The 26,293-nt window shown below is 35.1% G+C and overlaps 1 protein-coding gene across 2 annotated transcripts in view; it reads left to right on the forward strand.

Moving 5' to 3' along the window:
* The first annotated feature begins 2,702 nt into the window (after positions 1-2,702).
* The window catches only part of SPAST (spastin), a 46,773-nt gene continuing 23,182 nt past the window's right edge, over positions 2,703-26,293 (forward strand). Inside the window, exons 1-4 of one of the 2 annotated variants that reach the window (XM_006910368.3) lie at positions 2,703-3,474; positions 17,193-17,276; positions 18,948-19,031; positions 24,812-24,907. In XM_006910368.3, the coding sequence (XP_006910430.1) occupies positions 3,066-3,474; positions 17,193-17,276; positions 18,948-19,031; positions 24,812-24,907 (673 nt within the window). In that variant the 5' untranslated portion in view covers positions 2,703-3,065. Of the gene's footprint in view, positions 3,475-17,189; positions 17,277-18,947; positions 19,032-24,811; positions 24,908-26,293 lie in introns of both variants that reach the window. The other variant, XM_006910367.3, reaches the window with a different exon arrangement.

Raw genomic sequence — 26,293 nt, forward strand, 5'->3', positions numbered from 1 at the left:
GTGACTTGCTTTCATAACAATGTAACAGAAATGACATTGTGCAACTTGAGAATTTAGGCTTCAAGAGACCTCACAGTTTCCGCTCACACTCTGTTTGGAAGCCACATGTTATGTAAAGAAGTCTAGAATATCCTGTTGGAGACATGAACTACAGCCAATAGCCACCGCCAGCATCTGTACATGTGAATGAGGATAGCGAGGCCACCCAGCCCCAGTCAAGCCATCAGATGACTTCATCCACATGAACAACCTTAGGCAAGGCTAGCATAAGAATCACTTAGCTGAACCCAGCCCAAAATGCCAGTTCAAGAATTGTGAATGAATAAATGGCTATCATCTTAAACCAGTAAGTTTGGGAGTGGCTTATTACACAACAACAGATATCTACAACAATCACCATGCCTGAATTGTTTTTTGAATTATTAATATTTATTAAATGAGTACCAAAAGCAAGGCATCAGGCTAGGTGCAGAAAGTGAGGCAAGTTGTGTAAAGTTTGGCCACTGCCTTGAAATAAGTTTATAATCTATATCAGAAAGTGATAAAGTATTTATATAACTTTTATACGGGCAATATAATAGAAGAGCCACAGAGTAACACAACCATACCGTCCTAAGAATTGAAAAATAGGATCATTTCTACTGGAGGTTATAAGAGAAGGATTAATCAAGAAGATAACATTATAGTTAAGTCTCAAAGGATTTTAACAGTGGAGGTAGGAAGAGAAGCAATTCTAAGGGAAAGAAAAATGACCTGAGGATAACTGTAGTCCTGAGAAAGAGTAAAGAATGCTCAGAAATTTGTCAATAGTTCATTTTAGTTGGATTATAGTATATGTGTAGCTCTGGGAGAGCCATTCTTCATTCAGCAAATATCAAGCAACTACTAAATTCCAGGCACTGCCTACTACTCTGTTACTCTGTGATAGATGTAGAAACTATCACTAGTCCAATATTACAAAAAATGGTGTAGCAAAGATTTGAATGCAACCAGTCTGATTCCAGAACCACTACTGGGCCATGTCTTGGCCAAGTTAAAAAGTTATTTAAGGGGAAAAAACAAAATCGAAAGACCTGGCACCAAACTAAATATCCATCAACAGTTAAAGGGTAAAATAAATTGTGGGAAATTAATATAATGGAATATAGCAGTGAAAATAAAAGTACTATAGCTATACAAATCAATAAGGAATCTCAAACACTTAAATATTGAGCAGAAAAAAACTAATTAAGAATATATACAGTATGATTACATTTGTGTCAAAACCAGGCAAAACTATGCAACATATTGTTTAGAGATAACTACATACTCTGCAAAATTAAAATGAAAGGCAAAGGAATGATGAGCACAAAATTCAGGATAGCCGCTTCCTCTAGAGGGGGAGAAAAGAGATTGAAATTGGGGAAGGACTCACAGAGTGCTTCAAGGAACTGGTTACATTAGTTTTGGATGCTGTTTATTATTTTTCTTTAAATTATACAGATAGGTTAAATACATTTTCTTTATTCCTATATGTACAAATATAATAGATCTCACACAGCAACAACAAAAAGTACTATGGGGATCAAAAGAGAAAAGTCAGGAATTGAAATGAATCAGATGCTAAAGAAAGAACATTTCAGAAAACACACAGAGACAGGAAAAGCAGGGAGGGGGAAAGTAGGAGTGAAACGGAGATTTTTTTTGCAGTAGACTATATTTGTGGGGGAAGTAGTGGAGGGGAAAAATTAGATAAAGTTGTGGCGAGAATGTGGAGATTCTTGGCATGAAGCATTTGCAATCCTCACACTGTAAACAATGGGGATTTTGTATCTGTTAGGATTCCTCAGTTTTAGGCAACAAAAGAAAAAATTACGACTAATCCAAGGAAAAAGAGGAGAGAGAGAGACAGATCGATGGAGAGGAAAGGAGAAAGGGAGAGGGAGAAAGAAACAGAGATAGATTGAGTAGTTTATGGGATAGATTACATTATCAAGTGACCCGTCTAGGAACTTGGCATCTCTGGAGCTCAGTGAGATGAAATGATAAACCAACTAACTCTTTAGAGCACTCAGTTCCTTTTGCCTTCTATCCTAGTGTATCTCCATTAAAGATTCCAGTTTCTAGGAGTATGATTGACCTGGTATTTCCACCTTTGTGATATGAGATGTGGGGTTGTGTGCTTGCAGTTCATTAGAATACAGGCAGCAGAGGTGAGTAGGTAGATCCCCAAAGGAAGGTACAACGAATAGATTTAAAAAAATAAAAAGGCCTAGTTTGAATTCCTCAGTAAACTAATTCATCTAAACATATACTAATTTAGTTAAACGTCTGGAATCGTTGACTGCATCTCATTGAACATTTTCGTTTTGAGTGACCTTGAATTTGTACGTCTCTACTAGTACTTCCCTCCTAGATATCTAGATTGGTACCCATTGCTTCTGAGATGGAACTCAAGTCAATCATCCTTTGCGGAAGACTGGCAGATAATGCTGAAAGAACTACGTATAAGAAAACGATGACACTCTGAGATAGAAACCCTGCGAAATAGCCGAGCAACCCCAAACAGCAGCCGTCTCTTCCGTGAGTTAATGACTAAAGTTCCCAGCTAAGAAACTCCCAGGGGCGGTTAAACCCGCAGAGTGACAGTCCCGGAAGACAACGTAGAGAAGAACTGCACATCGGTAACCGTAGTTCCGCGGGGAAGGGAGAGAGTGGCGGACGCCGCACACGCGCACTAGGAACTCAGGGCAACAAAGACGGCGGCGTGCGCGCGCGCCGGAGAAAGACACGGGCGGGTGTGCGCGCACGGCGCCGCTCTGAGCTATATCAGAGGCGGATGAGAGGACAGACACGGGGGAGGAGCAGGATCCACGGACCGCTGGAGGAGGAGAAGGGGTTGTGCTCCCGGCCGTGCGAGGAGAAGGGGGCGGGCCGGCGACCGGCGCGTGAAGAGGCCGAGCTCCCGGGGCCGGCCGGCGCGCGGTAGTCTGTGGCCCTCGCTGTCCCAGTATCCGCTGCCGTCGCTTGGTCGCCGTCGGTCTGCGGAAGGCGGGTTATGGCGGCGGCGGCAGTGGGAGCTGTGAATGAATTCTCCGGGTGGACGAGGGAAGAAGAAAGGCTCCGGCGGCCCCAGCAGCCCGGTGCCTCCCAGGCCTCCGCCTCCTTGTTTGGCCCCCGCCCGTCCCGCCCCCAGGCCGGCCTCTCCGCCTGAGTCGCCGCATAAGCGCAACCTGTACTACTTCTCCTACCCGCTGTTCGTAGGCTTCGCGCTGTTGCGTTTGGTCGCCTTCCACCTGGGGCTCCTCTTCGTGTGGCTCTGCCAGCGCTTCTCCCGCGCCCTCATGGCCGCCAAGAGGAGCTCCCCGGCCGCGCCGGCCTCGTCCTCACCCCCCGTGCCAGTGCCGGGCGGAGAGGCCGAGCGCGTCCGAGCTTTCCACAAACAGGCCTTCGAGTACATCTCCATTGCCCTGCGCATCGATGAGGACGAGAAAGGTAACTGGAGGGCTGGAGGGAAGGGGCGGCGGCGCCGGGAAGAAAGCTGTGGGGTCACGGAGGGAGGGCAACACTTGCGTCCTTTTCCTGCGGGAGCAGGTGGTGCACCCGCGAAATTGATTCGCCCTGCGAGACTGCCTCCCCGCAGTCAGACCTTCATCCTCTACGATTCTCAGTTAAAGTCTCTCCCCTTGCAGGGCACCTTAGCTTTGTTGACTTTGTTTCAGACACCAGCTTTCCCCTACACTGCTCATGACCCAAGTCCTTATGAGACATCCAGACGTGCTGGTGACAGTGACAGTTGTCCCAGAGTGACCACACGGATCCTTTATAGTACTGTAAACTGTGTGGCTTCCTTTAAGCCAGGTTTTCAAAAGGGTTTGTTACCGAAGAAGCTGTGCCTTGTTTATAGGCTTTTAATGAGAGTACGGTAGAATTAGAAGAAAAGAACAAATGGTGATTTAATTTTGAAAGGAACAGCTGCATACGCTTATAGCTGAATTCGCATTTTTTAAAGTTTAATGAGTCATTTTTATCAATATAATGACTCCTAAGTTTTTTTCAGTGAAGTTCTGTTTTAGCATAAAACTTTCGTCTCCAGTTTATTTGATTTTATCTAAATCAGTGTTTCAAGCTAGAGTCTGGTTTCTAAATCGAAATGTTAAACGAAGGATTTCCTTTAATGTATTTTAGTCTTTTTGTGTGCCAGGCACTGTGCTCTTATCTTTGCCTGTGTTATCTATTTAATCCTCACTATTACTCTGTGAAGGTACTGTTAGTGTTAGCATTTTACAGATGAACACACTGAGGCTCAAAAGATTAAAGGTCACTCCAAACCTATGCTAATTACTAATGAAAAATTTCTTTATGGAAGATGGTAAATGAAGTTAAAAGGAGTCTTACAACATTTTGAAAATCCCTCCTTTAATCCCGACTCCAGTATGCTGAGATTTTCCCCCTAACCAAAGAACACTTTTCTACCACACCTCAATTACTCACTTGCATTGTCCTTTAGTTTAAAAAAAAAAAAAAAGGAAAGCAGTCCGCACTTCATTTGTAGTCTCTCTCTCCACGAAACTGTTCTAGAATTTCAGTTTTGTTGAAACCCATTTCCTTTGTGGGTCCTGGGAGTAAGAAATGAGATGTAAGGAAAGAGGGGGGTGTTCATGGCTTTAGAGTGTGAGGACAGAGTGGAGGATAAGAGAGTTCAAGGAAGGAGACACATTTAAGAATATCATGTATTTGTGGAAGTGTTTTGTTAGCTGCTTCATTCTTTACCACGAACATCTTACAAACATCCAAAATGTCTTGGGGAGGATGAAGAAGGGTATCATCATCTCTTCCTAAGGAAGCAGTTTTTGTAGTACCCTATTAGAATAGGGTCCTCTGAAATTTACTAATCTAGGTCCAAAGATGTTTCAACTAGATTAACTATATTTAAGGGTAGACTAATTGTTGTGTTTAGGAACAGAATGCCAGAAAATACAAGGAAATGTTAGTTAACACTAGGTGATAGGAGTTGGGAGGTGGAATGAGAGGTCAAGGGAAACCTAGGTATGGAAAAAAAAAAAAGCGCCCTAGGTTCTTAGATTTAAAGTGAAAGTTCCATGTGAGGGTTAAGTGACAAATAGAATTTGTGCCTTGGGTTTCGTGCCAGTGACATATCTTTGAGTATCACATATATGCCTATATCTATTCTATTTAAATCCTCTTAAAATATTTTTAATTATAAATATTTTCAGCAATGTGTACCTTTTATTTCACCCTCTTTGTACTGATGTTTCTATTCAAAGGTTTTTGCTGTATGCTTTAGTTTCTAAAGTGGACATCAGAATGGGCTATAACTCTAGTTTGAATTCTACAACTAATGCATCATATGCCAAAATAAATTAGTTCAAACTGAAACAAATTACTTATATATTTATTTTCCTTTAAAAATGAAGTAAAAATGAGTATATATTGTCATGGTTCCTTTCAATCTTGTTTTTCCTTTAGCATATTGACATTTTTGTATTTTAGCCTTAATCCAGTGGTTATAAGAGTTCATATTTGAAGTCTATTTGCCTCTCAGCTATCTTTTGACAATATAGAACTTGTTTCCAAGAGAATTTCATTCTCTCCCTTTTTGCACTGCATTAAAATATACATGAACAAATAGAAATAAGTTGGATAGGCAGTCTTCAAAGGTTTCCTAACTCTGTGGTAAATGATTAAGGGGCTTGTAATGTCATGCACTGCCATTCCCTTAGCAACTTGATTTAGCTGCTAAATGTACTGAGAGCTATTTTACTTCATCAGATAAAGTGGCTTATTTCAGGCTGTAGTGTTAATTGAAACATTTGGTGCCTTGAAAAAATAAATCTTTTTAATAAAATAATGGGTAAATGCGGTTAATATGATATATTTATTTTGAATTTCATTCTTTCTAATAGCGTGCTCAACTTTGACACTGAATTTTCACAAAGGCCTAAGTTTGTCTGAAACCAAACTTTTAAATAGAGAAGAATAGCACAGCAAATTATATTTACCTAATATAAGGCCATGTGAAATCTGTTCATTAAAGCAAACTTTTATTGGATACCAGTTAATTTGCACAGCTCTGCATTCTAGGTGTTGCTTGAGAAAAACTGACTTCCTCTCCAGTGAGATCTGTTAAGATAGCATTTATTATGTGATTAAGAAATGTGTATATATTTTCATGTATATTACATATCATTTTTTTCAAGGAGTTAAATAGTTTTGTGTATATTTTCTTAAATTGTTGAACATCCTTGGAAAACTGATAACCTATGATATCTATTGTATATATGGAGAAGCTGAAATTTTTTCAATTAAATTTTACTTTTTAAGTTAAACTTTTTGGGGTGACATTGGTTAATAAAATTATGTGAGTTCCAAGTGTACAAGACTGTCATACATCATCTGTGTATATTGCATTGCATGTTCACCACCTAAAGTCAACTCTTCCATCCTGATATATTGGACCCCCTTTACCCTTTCTTACCTCCTCCTCTCCCCTCTTTCCTTCTGGTAACTACTAAACTATTGTCTGTGTCTGTGAGTTTTTGTCTTGTTCATTTGTTGATTTTTCAGTTTCGTATGCCACATATGAGTAAAATCATATGGTTCTCAACTTTCTATCAGATTTACTTCACTTAGCATGATAATCTCAAGATCCATCCATGCTGTCTCACATGGCAGTATTTCATCTTTTCTTATGGCTGAGTAATATTCCATTGTATATATGTACTACATCTTTATCTAATCATCTATTGAAAGTCACTTGGTTGTTTCCATGTCTTGGCCACTGTGAATAATGCTGCAGTGAACATAGGGGTACATATCTCTTTACAAATAAATGTTTTCAAAATTTTGGGTAGATACCCAGAAAAGGGATTGCTGGGTCATATGGTAATTCTTGTCTTTTTTGAGAAATCTCCATACTGTTTTCTGTAGTGGCTGTACCAATTTACATTCCCACTAACAGTGTATGAGGGTTCCTTTTTCCCTTACAACCTCTTCAACACTTGTTCTTGCTTGTCTTGTTAATAGCCATTCTAACAGGTGTGAAGTGGTATCTCATTGTGGTTTTTATTTGCATTTCCCTAATAGCTAGTGAAGTTGAGCATCTTTTCATATATCTGTTGGCCATTTGTATGTCTTTTTGGGAAAAATGTTCATGTCATATGCCCATTATTTAATTGGATTGTTTGTTTTCTTGGTGTCGAGTTGTATGTATTCTTTATATATTTTGAATATTAGTCCCTTATCGAAGGTGATTGCAAATATCTTTTCCCATTTGGTTGGTTGCCTCTTTGTTTTGTTGATGGTTTCTTTGCTATGCAGAAACTTTTTAGGTTGGTATAGCCTCATTCATTTATTTTTGCTTTTATTTCCCTTGCCTTTGAGGTCAAATTCATAAAATCCCCTCTAAGACCAAAGTCCCTAAGTTTAGTACCTATGTTCTATGCAATTTATTGTTTCAGGTCTTATGTTAGGTCTTTGAACCATTTTGAGTTAATTTTGGTGTATGGTGACAGATAGCAGTCTAATTTCATTCTTTTGCATATGGCTTTCCAATTTTCCCAGCACTGTTTATTAAAGAGGCTTTCTTTTCTCCATCATATGTTTTTGGCTCCTTTGTCAAAAATTATTTGCCCATATATGCAGGTTTATTACTGGGCGCTCAGTTCTGTTCCATTGATTTGTGTGTTTGTTTTTCTGCCATTCCATTCTGTTTTGATTATTGTCACTCTGTAATATAATTTGAAGTCAGGGAGTGTGATACCTCTGGCCTTGTTCTTTTAGAGAAACTGAAATTTAAAGAGTAAACTCACTGTAGCAGAAGCAGGAACAGAATTTAGGTGAACAGACTAATGAATTTATACTTTTTGTTTTATACTAAGCAGGTTCTCTGTAATGTTAATACAGGGCCCCCATGGATATTTGGGAGAAAAGAGGAGGTTGTAATAGCTGTTCCTTGGATTAACCAGAACATGGCATAACATGTTTCACATGGCTCCTGCAGGTAAACAAGCCTGAGAAACCCTGGGTAATACAGCGGTGCAGGTTCTCTAGGTGTGGCTCGATTACCTCAGGTATGTAGGACAGTAAGGGCCCAGAATGTTACACGAAAGAGAGAAAGCCAGTTTCTCAGGATGTTGTAAAGCTGAAGAATCTAGCGTCAAGGACAGAAATTGTCTAAATGAAATCCTTTTCTGTTTATTCCTAGTCAGTTTATATTAAAATAGATCTTATAAAAATTTATTTCCATGTAATTTTATAATTCCATATGATTCAACCTTGAGATTTATTTAAAACACAAAATACTTGCCTATCCACATCTCTTTTCAAATGAAGGTAGAGGTTCAGATAGAGAGTAGAAATCAGAAGTGTCAGATTTTGTATATTTTCTTTTACTCTCAAAAACTACTAGGCCCATTTGAAAGGGTTGATTTCAGATCATTTTCTTGGGCCTAATTAGATTCTCCTTTAAAGTTTCCATGATTAGAACAAGGAAAAAAATTATTCTGATGAGTGGACATTCAGATAATATACTTTTCCCAGAAAATAATATTATCTTTTATTAAATATACAATAAATATTTCACATTTCTCTTCGACAATATTTAGTGGCATTTGCACTAAAGAGACAGGCAGCCGCTGTTATGAACTTCATACCTTTTTCTATTTCTAGCTTTTTTTAATTGCAGTTTATATTTTTCCTAATGTACAATACTGCTAAACCTTCTAAAACTCACGTGTTAACTAGATTCCTACTCATCCTAATGACAATTAAGAAATAGCTAGTAAATGAGTATTAAATTATTGAAGAAGGATCTTCCCTAACCCTTTTTGCTTCTTTCCATTATCTTATTCCCCAATAGTAGTTGCTCTATCCAATAGTATTTGGATTTTTTTTTTTTTAATTTCTGGCAAGGTATAGATTTTCTACTTTTCTACTAGTTTTCCTCTCAACCAGTGAAGGTAGTAATATGCTGATGTAGCTTTTTTCTTTTGCTTCGTGACTTACAACTGCTCATGCTAAACATACTATAAAATAAAACATCTTTGAGCACACATCTTAGCAGTTGTTCATTCTGGTAAAGAAGGAAAGAAAAATGTCAAAATCTATGATTTTCTTGGAGACTTGAATGTTTTACAGCTATATAGGTATAGCAGAGGCATGCTATCCTTATTCACATATCCTTTCTATTCTGCAGATATTTTGTGCTACAGTAGAGAGGGAGAGAATTAAGTGTTCTCAAGTGGGCTTCGTCATTGCCTTTCAGTTAGCCATCACTAGGAACATAAACCTGTGGTTGAAGAAGTGGGATTTTATTTTACTTGTTAACCAGGGAGAACACACCATGGGCAACCAGGGAGTATCTCAAGAAAAGGGTGTTGGAAAGAACTTAATAGAATTTGGACTTGTGCTAGGCAGCAGGATTTCCCTCTGCATTGGATGCTGTCAAGAAGTGAGGATAATTCTATGATTCAGTATCTTAATCTGATCTAGAAAGAGGGAAGACTAGTGAGGCTAAGGTTGTAATTGATTAAGAAGCACTCCTTGGCCTGAAAAGAGGGATGTTGGGTATTTCATGGCTTGGACATAGTTCATGTTTTGTCTGTGTTTAGGCATGTGTGTAGAGCGATCTTGTTTTAGTCTTGATCCATTATGGTCAGAGAGAGTGGCCTTGTGTGATGTTGATATTCTGTGAAATTGTTTATGTTCAACAGAACACCAAGGCTGATAGTACTAGGCCAGCTCCTGGATGTTGGGGCTGCTTTTCTCTTTCTCAGCTTTGAGGGTCTAATTTTATCCTTTTTAAATTGCAGTGCCTCTTATCCAAATTCATACTTAAATTCTGCCTATACAGGATCTTGGGCAAGTTACTTACTTCACTGAGATAACGTTTGTAAAATGCTTAGTGTCTGTGTATAGTAGATCCTCAGAAAATGGGAACTATTATTGTTAATTCAACAATCCTTTTAAGATTACAGCCTCTAGAGATTATGTTAGTACATATGTAAACCTTGATACCTAGTTTACCTTTTTCAGGAAACAGCAGCAATGTAAATGAGATTTAGGGAAGAAGGAGATTTGGGGAAGAAGAATCACTAAAGAGTGATATAAAAATACTTTTGCTGATTGTGACCCTTAGTTGAGAAAAAAAAAGACAGAAGTCTCTCGCTAACCTCAGTCCTCACTTAGTATCCTAGCTTTTTATTACAAAAGAGATAAAATGAATTTTTTGTACTCATGTGAACATTATTGCAAACTCTTAGCAGAAAATTTGGAAAACACAGAAAATGCAGAGAAGAAAATTAAAATTACCCACCATTCATAGTAAATACAAAAGACTTTAATGAAGATAAATTAATTGACATTCTTTTTTAAAAAATATATTTATTTATTTTGGTGACATTGGTTAACGAAATCCAGTAAGTTTCAGGTGTACAATTTAACAGTAAGGCGCATATATATATATTGCATTGTGTGTTCCCCTCCCATAGTTAGATTTCTTTCTGTTACCACGTATTTGACCCATTTTACCCCATCTATGTCTCTCGTTCCCCCAATTGACATTCTTAAGGTTTAAAGGTAATGTCCAAAACAAATGATTTCTTTACATGGAATTCAAAACCTTCTCAATTAAATAGGGAAATAAGTCTTTACTTCATAAATAAACCTTGAAGTTTAGAAAGAAAGCTAATATAGTCTTTTTGCTGAATTAAACAGAGTAGGTCCCTGTGGTTTATTGGGGATTAGCACACATTAAAATCTGAAAGATCTTTAAAGATATCTGTTACTCTGCTAATTGTGACACTCGTATGTTGCTAGCGGAAAAATAGGAAAATGGATACATTTGTTCCCTGGAATTGTTTGTAGACACTTAAGAACTAAATTAGATAAGTAAAAGCAGTGGGCTATGTATAACCTAAATGAGCAAAATTCAGAAGCATACAACTGTGTATACAATTCAGGAGTAGAAGGATTTAAATTAGTCAACAAATTTATTAAGTATAAAGATAATAAAAGTTTATTAAGTATAAAGATAAATGTTTACATACCTCTTTATTATTTAAAATATTATCACATAGCGTTTTTCATTTGGTCTTCAAAATGAAACAACTCAGATAAAAGAAATGGAATCTTGTTTTTAGGTAAAGGGATTGAAGCTCAGAGATACTAACTGACTTTCCCAAGTCATACAGCTATTAAATGATGAAGCAAGGACTTAAATCTCTGATCCTTTAACTCACATCTTGCAAACATGTATCTTCTCTCTCTACCTCCAAGTACTCTTGTTTTGACTATTCTTGTGTCAATCTGGGCACTGCTAATATGTGAATGAAAAGATACAGTAGATAATTCACAAATTAGGCTACTAATCTGTTTAAAGATGGATATTGTCAATATTTCTGTTGCTGGTGCAGTAACAGTTAAAATAATGAACAAATAGTGGAAGAAAAAATACTCTAATCTTAGAGATATTATTACTAATAACTTTCCTGAATTTGTCTACTTATATAAACAAATATTCATTAGAGGGGGAAAAACATGTTACACAAACTGATTTGTAACCTTTTTCACTTAATGTATTGGGACTCTCCATTTCAATATATTTGATTTTTTTCCTCTTTCTAGTTTTAAGTACACTTCTTTAAAATATATATCAAGTACACAATGTATTGCTTAATAGTCAAGAAATGGAATATTAGACCAGAATCCTGCCTTTCTCATGCTCCCTTCCACTCACTCCCTCTCTCCATCTTTGCATGGATATCTACAGATCGTAGATGTCTACAGATCTTAACTTCTAACATCATGGATCAATTTTGCCTAATCTTGGGCTTCATAACTACAATCATATATGTTCTTTTTGTGTATGACTTCTCTTGTTCACTGTTATGCTTGTCAGATTAATCCATGATGTTGCATGTGGCAATAGTTTGTTCAGTTTCATTGTTGTATACCAGAAGTCAGCAAACTGCCTGTAGCAGATTATTTAGTAATTTTTTTATTGTGGTAAAACATAGGTTACATAAAATTTGCCATTTTAATCATTTAAAGTGTATAATTCAGTAACATTAAATACATTCACAATGTTGTGCAACCATCACTGCTGTTTCTAGAACTTTTCGTCATCCCAAACAGGAACTCCATACCCACTAAACTCCCCGTTTCCCTTTCTCTCCTTCCGTATTTCCTGATAACCTCTGTTCTGCTTTCTGTTTCTATTAATTTGCCTATTCTAGGTACCTCATATAAGTGAAATCATACAATATTTGTCCTGTGTCTGACTTATTTCACTTAGCAAAATGTTTTTAAGGTTCATCAGCCATATTGTAGCATGTATCAGATTTCACTCTTTTTTAAGGTTGAATAATATTCCGTTGTATGTATATACCACATTTTGTTCATCTGTTGACAGACATCTGGGTTTCCATCTATTATGAATAATGCTGCTATGAACATTGATGTACAAGTATCTGTTCGAGTTCCTGCTTTCAGCGCTTTTGGGTATATATCTGCTTAAGAGTAGAATTGATGGATAATATGATAATTCTGTTTAATTTTTCGAGGGACTGCCAAACTGTTTTCTGTAACAGCTGTACCATTTTTACCTTCCTACCACCAGTGCACAAGGGTTTCCAATTTCTGCACACATCTATTAGTTTTAGGGTTTTTTTTTTTTAATGTTTTTTTTTGTTTGTTTTAGGGTTTTTTAAAAAAATAATATAGCCATCCTAATAGATATGAAGTGGTATCTCGGAGTGGTTTTGATATGTATTTCCCTAATGACTTAGGATGTCAAGCATGTTTTCATGTGTATATTGGCCATTTGCATATTTTTGGAAAAATGTCTATTCAAGTCCTTCGCCCAGTTTTTCATTGTGCTTGATTTTTTGTTGAACCATTTAGTAAATTTTTAAGCTCTCTGTCACAACTAAACATTCTCATATAGATCTCATCTTCATTAGATCTCATATGGATGTGATCTAATGAAGGTGTATGTGCAAAAACGGGCAGCTGACTGTATTTGACCCTTGGGCCATTATTTGCCCTATATTATATAGTTCACTTGTAGTTCAAATTATTCGATAATAATTTCGATACAACAAGTGATTATAAGATTCTACCACCCCAACTTCTCTTGATTTGATGTAGTCTGGTTGGTTGAATTTGAGTGTTATTTGGAACTATAGGGGTAAGAGGGAAATGTGTAAGGGAAACTAGAAGCTGTTAAAGTTCCTTGAAGGCCTTTTCTGTGCTGGAGACTATTGGATGGTTTGATTTTTTTCCTGCCATAATGTAGTCAAAAGGGTGATCAAGTGTAGTTTCCCCTACCTGAAGAGATTAAAGTGATTTGAGTATGGGTTTCAGCCCTGTTCAGGCTGGCCTAGTTCATAACTCTTCAGTGATACAGGATCCCAGCTGAAATCCTGGGATCTGTGTCATTGCTTCTCCTGGGCATGGCCTGGAATTCATTTTTTGTCAGCTTAGTTCTATGAGCCTGCCGAAAGCTTTACTTAATTTCTCAATCACTTTTGCTTTCAGAATTGGCAGTTGTTTCAAACAAAAAAGTGCCCCAAATGCCAGACTTACCTTTGTTGGCTTTTCTCTTTTTCACATTTTGATAATTTTCAGTTTTGAAAACTCTGATCCTTGAAACAGGTATTTCTAAAACGATTTTTCTGGCTTTTCTCTTCTAATCTAATCTTACTCTTGTAGTCAAAATTTTAGTTCTGATATTATAATCCAGGTCACAACGAATGTTCATATACATAAATATGGAATATTGCACTTTTAAAAAATCAGGTTTATTGAGGTATAATTTACATATGGTAAAATTTACCTTTTTAAGGGTGTATAATTTAATGAATTTTGTCAAACAGCTGGGTAACTATCACCACAGTCAACATATTGAGTATTTTATCACCTCCAAAGCTCCCTTATGCCCCTTTTGTGATCACTCCCTTCTCCTTCCTCTTAGCCCTTGACAATCACTGATCGGATCTATCTCTGTAGTTTTGTCTTCACTGAGTGTCATACAAATGAAATCACACAGAATGTAGTCATTTGTATCTAGCTTCTTTCACTTAGCATGTTTTTGAGATTCATCCATTTTTCTATATATATATATATATATATATCAGTTTGTTTCCTTTTATTGCTGAGTAGTATTCAGTGTATAGTGGTACCACAGTTTGATAGTCCATTCACTAAATGATGGACATCTGGGCTGTTTCCAGTTTTTAGTTCTTATGAATAAAGCTGTTATAAATATTCATGTACAGATCTTTGAACTTTTTATTTCTTTGGATAAATACGTAGAAGAAGCAATTGCTGGGGCATGTTGTAAATATGTGTTAATGTCATAAGAAATTACTACACTCTTTTCCAAAGTGGCAATTCCATTTTGTGTTTACACCTGTAAACATAGAAGTCTATTTATACTTTATCTTGTAATTTCTTTACCGTTTTGTATTAGGTACATAATGGTATCTTGTGGTTTTAATTTGTAGTTCACCAGCAAGTAATGATGTTTAGCATCTTTTCTTGTACTTTTTTGCCATTGTGTCTCATCTCTGGTAAAATGTATGTTTTTGATCTTTTGACCACTATTTTTTAATGAGTTTTTTTTTATTATAAGAGTTCTTTATATATTCTGGTTATAAGCCCTTTATTAGACATGTTGTTTTGCAAACATTCTCTTCCAGTAAATCTGTGGCTTTCATTGGTTTAACTCTCTTGAAGAACAGGAGCTTTTAATTTTAATGAAGTCTAGTTTATCAGTTTTTTTCTCTCAAGGTTTGTGATTTTCTATATTCTGACAAGTCTCTGCTTAAGCCAAGATTACAGAGGATTTTGTCTATATTTTCTTCTATAAATTTTATAGTTTTAGGTTTCACATTTAGGTCTGTAATTCATTTCAAGTTAATTTTTGTAGGTTATTATGCGTATGGATGTCCATTATTAAAGCATCATGTTTTGAAAAAGCTATTCTTTCTCCATTGAATTACCTAGTCAACCTTCATCAAAGTCAGTCAATGATATACATGTGGGTTGATCTTTGGACTTGCTCTTCTGTTCCATTGACCTTATATGTCTATCTCCAGTAGTCGTATACTTTTAGATAAGAAATATCTGTGCATTTTATATTTTGCTCACTTACAAGATTCAAATAATGCAGTAGTCTTCTGCTTTTAGGTAAGAAACATCTATGCATTCGATATCATGCTTCAAATGATTCAAATAATGCAGTAAATCAAATACCTGTTACCAAACAATACTAATTAATTGAGTAATTATTTGTCTGTGAACTTATTTGTAATCAATCATTTCATTTGCCTTCAGTAATATACTAAAACTTCGTAAGCCATTTTGTTCAGATGTTGCCAATGAGAACTGTCATAGACTGCTATTATGAGTGTAAATTGGTACAAGCACTCTCAAAAAGCAGTTTGTAGGTTTCTGGTGAGTGGAGACTATGTAATAAACTACAACTCATCAATTCTACTTCTTAAGCATATAACCTAGAGAAACTAGCACATGTATATAAAGGGACAAGCACAAGAACATTGATTGCAGCATTATTTGAGATATCAAAAAACTGGAAACAACCTGAATATCTCTTACTTAGGTTGAATAAATTACAGGATGATATAGGATACCTATACAGAAGTCAAAATGAATGAACTAGATCTCTATGCAGCAACACAGATCTCAAAAGCAATGTAAATTTTTAAAACAAAACACTACAAATAAAATATGAACAACACAAAAACTTGTACTAGAAAGATACACACTGAATTGATGATAGTGGTTTCTGGAAAGGAAAGGAGCACTGGAATGGGAAGAGGCATAAAAAAGGAACTTCTGTTGTATCTGTTAGATTACACTTTATTTTAAAAAATTTTAAGCAAAAGATATAGTTATCAATATTTCAACCACTAGACTACTAGAATGCAAATGTTATTTTACTATTTTCTGTAATTTCTCTTTTTTCCAAATTAGAAAACCCATAGATGTTTTCTTCATAAAAAATAAGATAAGCATCCAAATAGTTTGAGTTCATTCACAGACTCTTAATAATTTCTTCATATGTTATTATCAAGTACTTGTTGAGCACTTCCTCTGGACCAGACACTATGTAAAATACTAATGGCACTATAATAAGTAAGAAATTACCCTGTCCCAGGGGCTGAATCTAATTAGTGATTTGTTTTTAGGACGGAGGAAGGGGTAGAAAGGTAGGTAGTACACACTCATAAGGGGACAGCATTTCTTGGTTGTCGCGTGTGGTGTTTATAATGACTAGTCTGTGCTATCAAGGGAGTCATGATATTTTATTGATTTTGAAATTTCAAATATTAATGAATGACATGGGGATTTTTGTTTGATTAAATAGGGACATGAGTTGGGAAAAAAATGAAACACTGTTCTAATAGGTTATTCTTGCCATAACTTTACTATATCTCTGTATTAGCCACTCAGATGCTTTGCAGATTTTAAGGGCTAAGAAATTAATTTTCTAAAACAATGAGATTTGCATGTAATTGATATCGCTTTATGGAAATATCCTACACACATTTTGATTATGTTGAATTTTTAGATCCTATTTAAGCTGAACTTGGATTAAGAATTAATGTTGTAAACCAGTCATTTGTTTCAAAGAAAATAGAAATGTGTTACTAAATGCCACACTTGTAGTAATCTCATGTACCAGTTCTCATGATGCAATCATTTGTTAAATAAAAATGAACTCTAGAAAGAAGGCACCCAACAAAGAACATATTACGTCAGATTTGCATACATTTAAAGTGTTTTTTTCCCTCACTTATTGATGTCACATTTATATTTTTAAAATATTTATTTAAAATAAATTCTCTAATAAAAATTCTTAATTCCCTAAATAAAAATTCTTTCCCTCGTACAGCATTTCAGTGGTTATAAGCATCAATACCATGAGTCAGTAAAGAACTCATAGCCCTACAATTTTGAGAAACATTGAAGTCAGTAATCCCCTCTTGGGAATTCATATATATATTAGGATGCTAAAGATACTAAGAAGTCATGTAATAATATTTCTCAGACTTGTTTGATCACAATTCACTTTCATGTATTACCTAATAACAGCATGCTTTGGGAAATGTTTAGTATATTTATACTTGTGATATGTACAAATAGTTATTTCTATTTTAAAGCAGGACAAAAGGAGCAAGCTGTGGAATGGTATAAGAAAGGTATTGAAGAACTAGAAAAAGGAATAGCAGTCATAGTTACAGGACAAGGTAAGGTTATATTTACATTTTAGTAGTCATCCAAATTATATTCACATAATTGCCCTGATTTCAGATCTATTTATCTTAAAAGTATTTAATAGATTTTTAAATGTTATTAATGTTTGTAGACTTACATTTAATGCTTTATTACCTAGGCTAAAAATGAAGTTATGCTCAGACTGTAGTAGTCAGGCAAAAAGCAGTATACTGTTTGTATCCTTTTTAGACCCACTCGTTGGCAATGTTTTAGCCCTATTATTAGCCATATTTTTGAAACCTGGTCCTTTCCTCATTGTCCAGGCAGGGAAGGAGTGGTTAGTCCACAGACTCCCCTTTACATTTATGGGTAATGCTTGACTTCACGTTAGAATACGAGCATTGATTCATATTTATTAAAACCAAAGCAGTTATTTCTCACCTTTACTATCCTATCACCTCAAATAAAAAATGAGTCTAATATTATCTTAAAATATAGATAACATTTATTGTACACTTACTGTGTGCCCAAGCATCATTGTACATCACATGTATTATCTCTTTAATTTTCACCATAATCTCACACTCTTAGGCTGTGACTGTTATCATTTTTATTTTTCAGATGAATAACCTTAAGTATAAAGAAGTAACTTGCCAGAGGCCTCATAGCTAGCAAGTGGTAGAGTCAGGATTTGAACTCAGGCAGTTTGACTTCAGAGCCTGGATTCTTAAATATATGCTGTGACTGTTGTGTAGTACATGGGTACCGCTATTAAATAGGTAAAGTACTTCAGTTTGTCATAGCTAAAATAAAATCAGAAGCAAAAATTATAATATGTAGGCTAAAAATCTTAGCCCTACGGATCAGTCCACCCCATGGATGTTTGTTCTCTGGCTGGCTTACTCTACTACTTATATCCACTATTCTCCAATAATTATAATGTGTCCAATATTTACACCATATTTTTTCCTCTCTTCTTTTGATTACTTCTTTTGATTCTGTAGCTACTGCTCTCCTTAAAAGAGAGCAGAATTGAATAAGTAAATATGGGAGGTTGGGCATTTGAGACTTACATTAGTTTGAGTATGACTTTATGAATTATATACAGAATATATTTGCTGTTGTCAATTGCATAGAAGAGTGAAGAAAATGAGTTGGTTATTAGAAATAGTTTTTCACTGAATCAAAAATGCCTTCAATTCTACCACTAAGAGAAAAAACAATGTCAATTAAACTGCATATTCTCTTCTTGTCACTTGGAGTTTGAATTTTAAAGCTTATCGAATATGCTATCTTAATCTTATGTAGACATAGCTACAACAGCAGTGTTAGTATCTGTGACCAAAGTTGTGCATTTGCAGGCAATAAACTATGTTATGACTGCAGCCTGGCTGATAGTATGAGTGAGTTGGCAGTGATTGTAAAATACATCCCAATTTCAAAGTTTTTTAAAAATGTGGGGATGGGTGGGTCTCAAAATCCATGAAAGACACATGGAATCTGTGAAATACCATAGTAGATCTGAAACCAGCATAAGGAACTGTAACTGATTTTTTAAAAGATATTATTTGAAAATAATGTTTTCTTAATTTTTTATAAAAACTGATTCCCCAAGAGATCAGTTGGGGTGATATTTTATCTTGAAGCAATATTAGTAGAGAAACGTTAATATTTTTATTATTTTTTCTTTTTATCTTTTTCAGGTGAACAGTGTGAAAGAGCTAGACGCCTTCAAGCTAAAATGATGACTAATTTGGTTATGGCCAAGGACCGTTTACAACTTCTAGGTATCAATTAATGAATTGTGTAATTGGAATAAGATGTATCTGAAATGTGTTCAGTGAAACTTTAAATGCAGATGGAAATAGACCAATGATCTTGCAAATGTTATCCAGGCTTTTTTCCTTAACTCCCAGAAAATTTCTAACATACACAAAATAGAAGAATATATTGATAATTATCCATCACTCAGGTTTAATAATTATCATCTCATGGCCAGCCTTGATTTATCTCTACCAAGGGCTTGCAAAACTATAGCCCATGGGCCAATCGCAATTTATTGCCCATTTCTATAAATTGGCACACAGCTACTCTCATTTCTTTATTTATTACCTGGCTGCTTTCATGCTATGGTAACAGTTACATAGTTAATACAGGGATCATACAGCTCTCAAAGGCTTTTAATATGTAGCTTTAAAAAATATTTTAGTATTTACTATCTAGCTCTTTCCATAAAGTTTGCCAACCCCAGTTTATATCTCTATCCATTTTCTCCCACTTCATATTATTTTGAAACAAATTCTGACATATTTTAATATCATTTATAAGTATTCATGTTGTATCTAAAAGATAAAGATGCTTTAAAAATATAATCACCAAATTATCACACCTAAAAAATAACTAGTAATTTCTTTTAATATTAGATATAATGGCCAAAAATTGGTAAGTGTCCAATATAATTTACATATAATTTATAATTGTAATCTGTAATCTATATAATATCCAGTCAGTTTCTCATAATTTAATAACTTTTTAAATAATTATTTGAATCAAGATCTCAAGAAGATCTGTACATTATGTCTCTTTTAATATACAAGTCTATCTGTTTTTCTTTTTCTTGTAGTTTGTCAATGAACCAGATCTTTGCCACTTAGGATTTCCTACAGTATGACTTTTGTTATGTGCATGTCCATATTATCTTGTAATATGTCCTTTTGGTTTTCTTGTAAATTGATAGTTAGATATAGAGCCTTGATTGATATAAAAGCTAGGCAATGAAAGAATTAATATTTTGGTGGTTATTGTCTCTTGTGATCCTTAAAAGTGCTATATGCCCATTTGTGCAAGATGTTACTTTAAAAAATAGGGAGCAGGTTAGAATGCATCAACATATTCATATCTTCTGAGAACTCAGATAATCTGGGATTATATATATCAATGGCAGTAAAAGAGAGCTGCACATAAGGGCATAGTAGAGCATATTTGTGTATTATGTGCTGGTTAAGAAGTGGAGCTTTTCAGGGGTGGGATGCCCAGTATTTAGAATGAAAAATGACACTGGGAGTTCCCCATACATACTGGTTAGGGAGGATGCAGTCTCTCTCATCGTTGGTAAGAGTTCATATATATTATACGCAGTATTTTGCTCTTATCTGCACGGAATATGTTCCAAGACCCCCGGTGGATGCCTGAAACCACGGATAGAACTGAAGCCTATATATACTATGTTTTTTTCCTACTAATCTCCAATAATTATAATGTGTCCAATATTATAAAGTGGTAAAGTTTAATTTATAAATTAGACACAGTAAGAGATTACTGTGGTAAAGTTTAATTTATAAATTAGACACAGTAAGAGATTAACAGCAATCAAAGTAGAACAATTATAACAATATAACAATATATTGTAATAAAAGTTATGTGAATGTGATCTCTCTTAAAATATCTTATTGTACTTTACTTACCTTTGCACTTAAACAGAGCCTTTATTGCTTCTCTCTGGCATATTCAACTTGCCAGCATCACTACTCTTGCACGTTAGGGCCATTATTAAGTAAAATAAGGGTTATATGAACACAAGCACTGCCGTACCATGACAGTCGATCTGATCACTGAGAGGGCTACTAGGTGACTAAGGAGCGTGTAGCATGTACAGCGTGGATACGACTGACAAAGGGATGATTTGTGTCCTGATCAGGATGGAGCAGGTCAGCGCAAGATTTCACCACGCTGCTCAGAATGGCACGTGATTGAAAACTTATGAATTGTTTATTTCTGGAATTTTCCTTTTAATATTTTTGTCCCTCAGTTGACCATGGGTAACAAACTGAGGAAAGAAAACTGTGGTTAAGGGGGGACTAAAATATCTTCAGTTTAGTGTTGTGAACCTTAGAGCAAAGCTTAATTGTAAAACCTGCTCTAGGCAAAAAGATGGCATCGGCATCTTGGTATACCTGGGGGTTATCCTTTTTTAAAAAAAATTAGCCCCCTTCAGTGTTCAGCTCAGCAAATATTTATTAGGTGGTTACCATGTTTTAGGCACTTAAGATATAGACAAGGATGCCTCTTTCATAGAGTTTATATTCCAGCAGGGGAAGACTGACCATAGACAATAAACATAAAAAAATAAATTATACAGTATGTTAGAAGATGATAAATATATGGAAAAAAGAAAAAGTGGAACACAGGGGGATTAGGAGTGGATGGGAGGTGGTTTGGGTGTTTTGTTTTAAATAGGATGGTCAGCATATGCCTCTTTGAGACGTTAACATGAGTTAGCTATTCAGGTAACTGGGAGAATAGTCCAGAGAGATGTAAGAGCCAAAGCAAAGCCTTATGAAAACACACCTGGTATATGTTTTAGAAGTAGCAAAGAGGCCATTGTTCCCCAGCAAGGAGAGTATGGTAAAGATGAGGTCAGTGAACAAATGGGAATGGGGGTCATCACAACACTTAGGACCGCATAGGCCACCATAAAGATTTGAGCTTTAATGACCTATGAAATAGGAAGCAGTTATAAGGATTTTGAGGAAAAGAATGACATAATCTGACTTAAATTTTAAAAAGGTCACTCTAGGTATGTTGCATATAGACTCAAAGGGTAGAGCCAGGGAGAACAAGTAGTAGGACCACTATTGTAGTAAGCAAGGAGGAAAATGATGGAGACTTGGACCAGGGTGATATCAGGAGAAGAGTAACAAGTTGTTGGATTGCGATTATATTTGAAGGTTGAGCAATGTTCCTCTCTTTAAGGCTGTCATGATATAGTGGGGGAGGCATATACATAAATAGATAAATCATATCACCGTAGGATGGAATATACAGATAATAGGTATCTAAGAAATCTTCCTGGAAGAAGTGAAACCTAAAGTGGGTATTAAAAAAGATAAATAAAAGTTATTAATGTTTGGGGAAAAGAAGGGTCAGGAAGAAGTAAAGCATGAACAAAAACTCAGGGTCAAGAAACAGCATAGCAAGTAGGGAAGGGTTCTGGTAAAAGTGTGAATTTGGGATTGCATGGATGGCCTTGTTTGTCATATAAAGAAGCTTGAGTGCTAATCTACGGGCAGTGGAAATCTGAAAGGTTTTAAGCAGAAGAGTTATATGGTAAGATTTCCTTTTAAATAGATGATTATATGGGGCTTGTATGTGAGAGGATCAGGAAGCTAGGTGACTTATTTTCAATCATCTATTAATCTATACATTTAGTTGTTCTAAAAAGAAGCATTAAACCAAGTTTACATTCTTTAACAAAAATGAATTGGAACAGGTTCACATTAGCAGTAAATACTGCTGTTGTGTATGCATGTGTTTCCATGCGTGTAAATCTAAAGCCTACACACCTAAGAAACAAGTTATATCGCTTTTATTCCTAGTTATTAAAACTAAGGATTTAATTTCTGTTTATTATATAATGTTTATTTGAACTTTTTGTTACATTTCATTGAAGAAAGTGTTAATTGATAAGATATTTACAAAAATTTTTTTTTCTAATTTATCTTTTGCCAACAAATGGTTTCTTTCTCAGTATGGTGATTTGAAGTGTATTATCATTGTGAAAAATCAGATGACCTACCTGTTAACTAACAACAACAACAAAAAAACCCAGCTCCAAAGTATATTGTATCAGCCAGTTCTGGGATACAAAAGCTGTGCAGTACTTTGTGCTTTGTGCAGAAAGGATAGCTGCTATTTAACCTGTCCCAAAGGCATGTGTGGTCGTACCATAAACCAAGCAAGGCGCCTGCTTGTCTGACCTTAGAAGTGGAAGTTTAGTAGAGTTAGTATATATGTGCTATATTTTTGCATGTATTCATGACTTTCTGGTATTGAAGAAAAGAATCAGTTATGACACCTTGGTATGATTCAACAAAATTAATGTAAAAATTGAGCGCTTATTGTGAATGAGGCACAGAGCAGATACTTTATATTTTATTTAATCCTGAGACCCTTAGAAAACGGAAGCTAAAGCAAGTTCATACGAGTAAGTGGTGGAGCTGTGTTTGTCAACTAGCCATATGGATTTACTCGAATGGGGAAAAAGAGTGCAGCACTGATGCAGAGTAGCAAGGAAGTTCAAACTGCTGCCCTCTTGGGCTGCAGGTGCTACTCGTAGAGACCCAGATTATAAGAGGATTTGTTGTTATTTGAAGTGGGGGTAGGGTTGAAATTATCCTTTTAATTTTTTGGTTAATTTTTGAAATACATGATATAGGCATATCCTACAAAATTTTACAAGTTTAAGTATCGAAAGCATCCATTCCTTACCATGCCCAGCCACTCATTTCCCTTCCCCCGAAGTAGCTGTTATTACCAGTTTCTCTGGGTCCTTTTTAGAGATAATCTTCATATACAGTAGTGCCCCCTTATCCATGGTTTTGCTTTCTTCAGTTTCAGGTACCCATGATGAACCATGGGCCAAGAATATTAAATGGAAAATTCCAGAATTAAAAAATTTATAATTAAATTGCATGCTGTTGTAAGTAGCATGATGAAATCTCATGCCTTCCCGCTCTGTCCCATTTGAGACCTGAATCATCCCTTTGTCCAGCGTATCCACATTGTATATGTTACCTGCCTGTTAGTCACTTAGCTGTCTCGATTATCAGATCAGTTATCAGAGAGAAAGAGAGACCACATTCACATAACTTTTATTACAGTATTATAATTGTTCTATTTTATTATTAGTTATTTGTTAATTTTACTGTGCCTAACATAAGTTAAACTTTATTATAGGTGTATATAGGAAAAAACATAGTGTATATGGGGTTAGGTACTATCCATGGTTGTAGGCATCCACTGAGAGTCTTTGAATATATTCCCTGCTGATAAGGGAACTACTGTATACAAGTGTGCACATGTGTGTTTAAATAGTGGTAGGGTATTGTACATCCAGTTCTGCCTCATGCTTATCTCATTCTGCTTTATTGCCTTTATCATTTGCTTGACATATGTTAATGTAACCGAATTTGGCATTTCCTAGACACACCTTATGGTTTTTCTCTGTCATTTTAAATGCTGTTCTCTTTTCCAGAAATGTCAGATTTTTTTTAATCTTTTCAAATTCTAGCCAACTCATAGCACATTTTTTTTTTGGTAAAGCCTTTTTAATGTTCTCTTTTCTTTGTGCTATACAATCTTTTAAAAAAAATTTTTGTGTGGTAAGTTGCCAATTATATTTAATCAGTATCTGTATGGTAGAGACCAAATTCATTCTTTTATCTCTATAGTGCTGTCTCTACACAATGATTTAGACATACTAGATAATTCAGAAAATATTTGCTGGTGATAATAGTGATGTGGAACTGCATCAGGTTATCAAACCTTATGAATAAGGCATATTTTTAACATAGCCATTTACTTCTTAATTTCTGTTGCTATTTTAATGTCTGAGTTTTTACTAATTATATTTTTAGGAGAATTTTTTATAAATGCAAAACCCTTCATCATATAACAAACATCCTTGTAACACCTTGAATCATTTTTCATTTTCACATGTATCTTTTTTTCATTATGTATTTTTTCCTTTTTGTTTATTTTGTTCTTTCTTACCCCCTCCATTGCATAGAGAAGCTGCAACCAGTTTTGCAATTTTCCAAGTCACAAACAGAGGTCTATAATGACAGTACTAACTTGACATGCCGCAATGGACATCTCCAGTCAGGTGGGTTCAGGTTAACTAACACATAAAATAATGAAGCTTGCATGCAAAGTAAAGTCCTACTTAACCTGATAATGTTGATTTGATTTTATAATGATAGATTTGATTGGTTTTTGTTTTCACAGGGCTATGTTGAAAATACAGTATTCTTATCATTTATAGTATATAAACATGTAATAAGTAAGATGTAGCCATTCTCAGCATGCTTTATTTGCATATTTTGCAACCTCTAAATTTTCAGATTATAAAATATAAAGGTTCATTTTCCTAAACTATTAAAATATTTTTGTTTCTATAATATTTTCAGCTTTTGTGTTTTTTTTCCCATGGATGGCTATACCAAGTTTTTTATGAAAGGTGGTGTTTTATAAGACAAATTTAAATTTTTCTTTGTTATATATCAATTTTCATTGCATATCCGTTTTCATAAATGCTGTACATGAATGTTTTATCATAGTACCTGTTAGAAAAAATTTGAAACTGAGTTCACATAGTGAAGAGAAACATTAGAACGCTGTTATTTATTATGGATTAAATTTGTTTTCCATGAACTTTTGGGTATTAACTCTTACAGAACATTAAATTTGTTTTGTTTTGTTTGGGTGGAGGGAATTTGTATTTCCTAGGTTCTCTGACATCTTGGTCAGTTTTATTGGTGACTTTTTCAACATTAGTTTCATGTCCAGGGCTTAAATTTTATTGTTTAAATTGTAGCCCTAAAAAACCCTTAGTTCAGAATGTAATATAACTACCTTCTTTATTCATATATAATACAAAACTTTAAGATTTCAATAGTGAAGAAATAAAGTGGATTTCTGTGAATAGACAGTTGATCATTAAATCTTTCCTTGTAGCTTCAGCTATCCCTTAAGGAGTTCTCACTTTGGTTTGGTCTTCTAGTACAGAGCCCTATATCAGTAGCTATATTCCTTTCCTCGTTCCTTTCTGTACCTGATTTAAAATACCATTTCAAATACAGAGAAGAGTATTTTGCCTACATTTCTTTTAGTGCTGACATTTTCATAAAAAACTTTTTGAGAAAACAAATGTAAGAATGCACCACATCTAAATAGTTAAGTTTCCAAAATACAAATGAGAGATGCTACTACTCCTACCAGAATAAACAGCAAAAATTCGCTGGCCCTGAAGAGCTGAAGTAAAAAAGATATATATGTATATATCTGTGTGTTTGTGTATGTATATACATACATACATACATACATACACACATACGTATATACACACACATATACACATATACATACCTATATACACACACATACATACGTATACACACACATACGTATACACACACACACACGTGTGTGTGTATGTGTGTGTGTGTGTGTGTGTATAACCACTTCTTTATCCATTCATCCATTTATGGAT

The sequence above is a fragment of the Pteropus alecto genome, unplaced genomic scaffold, assembly GCF_000325575.1.
Source record: "Pteropus alecto unplaced genomic scaffold, ASM32557v1 scaffold61, whole genome shotgun sequence".
In the NCBI taxonomy this organism is placed as follows: domain Eukaryota; kingdom Metazoa; phylum Chordata; class Mammalia; order Chiroptera; family Pteropodidae; genus Pteropus; species Pteropus alecto.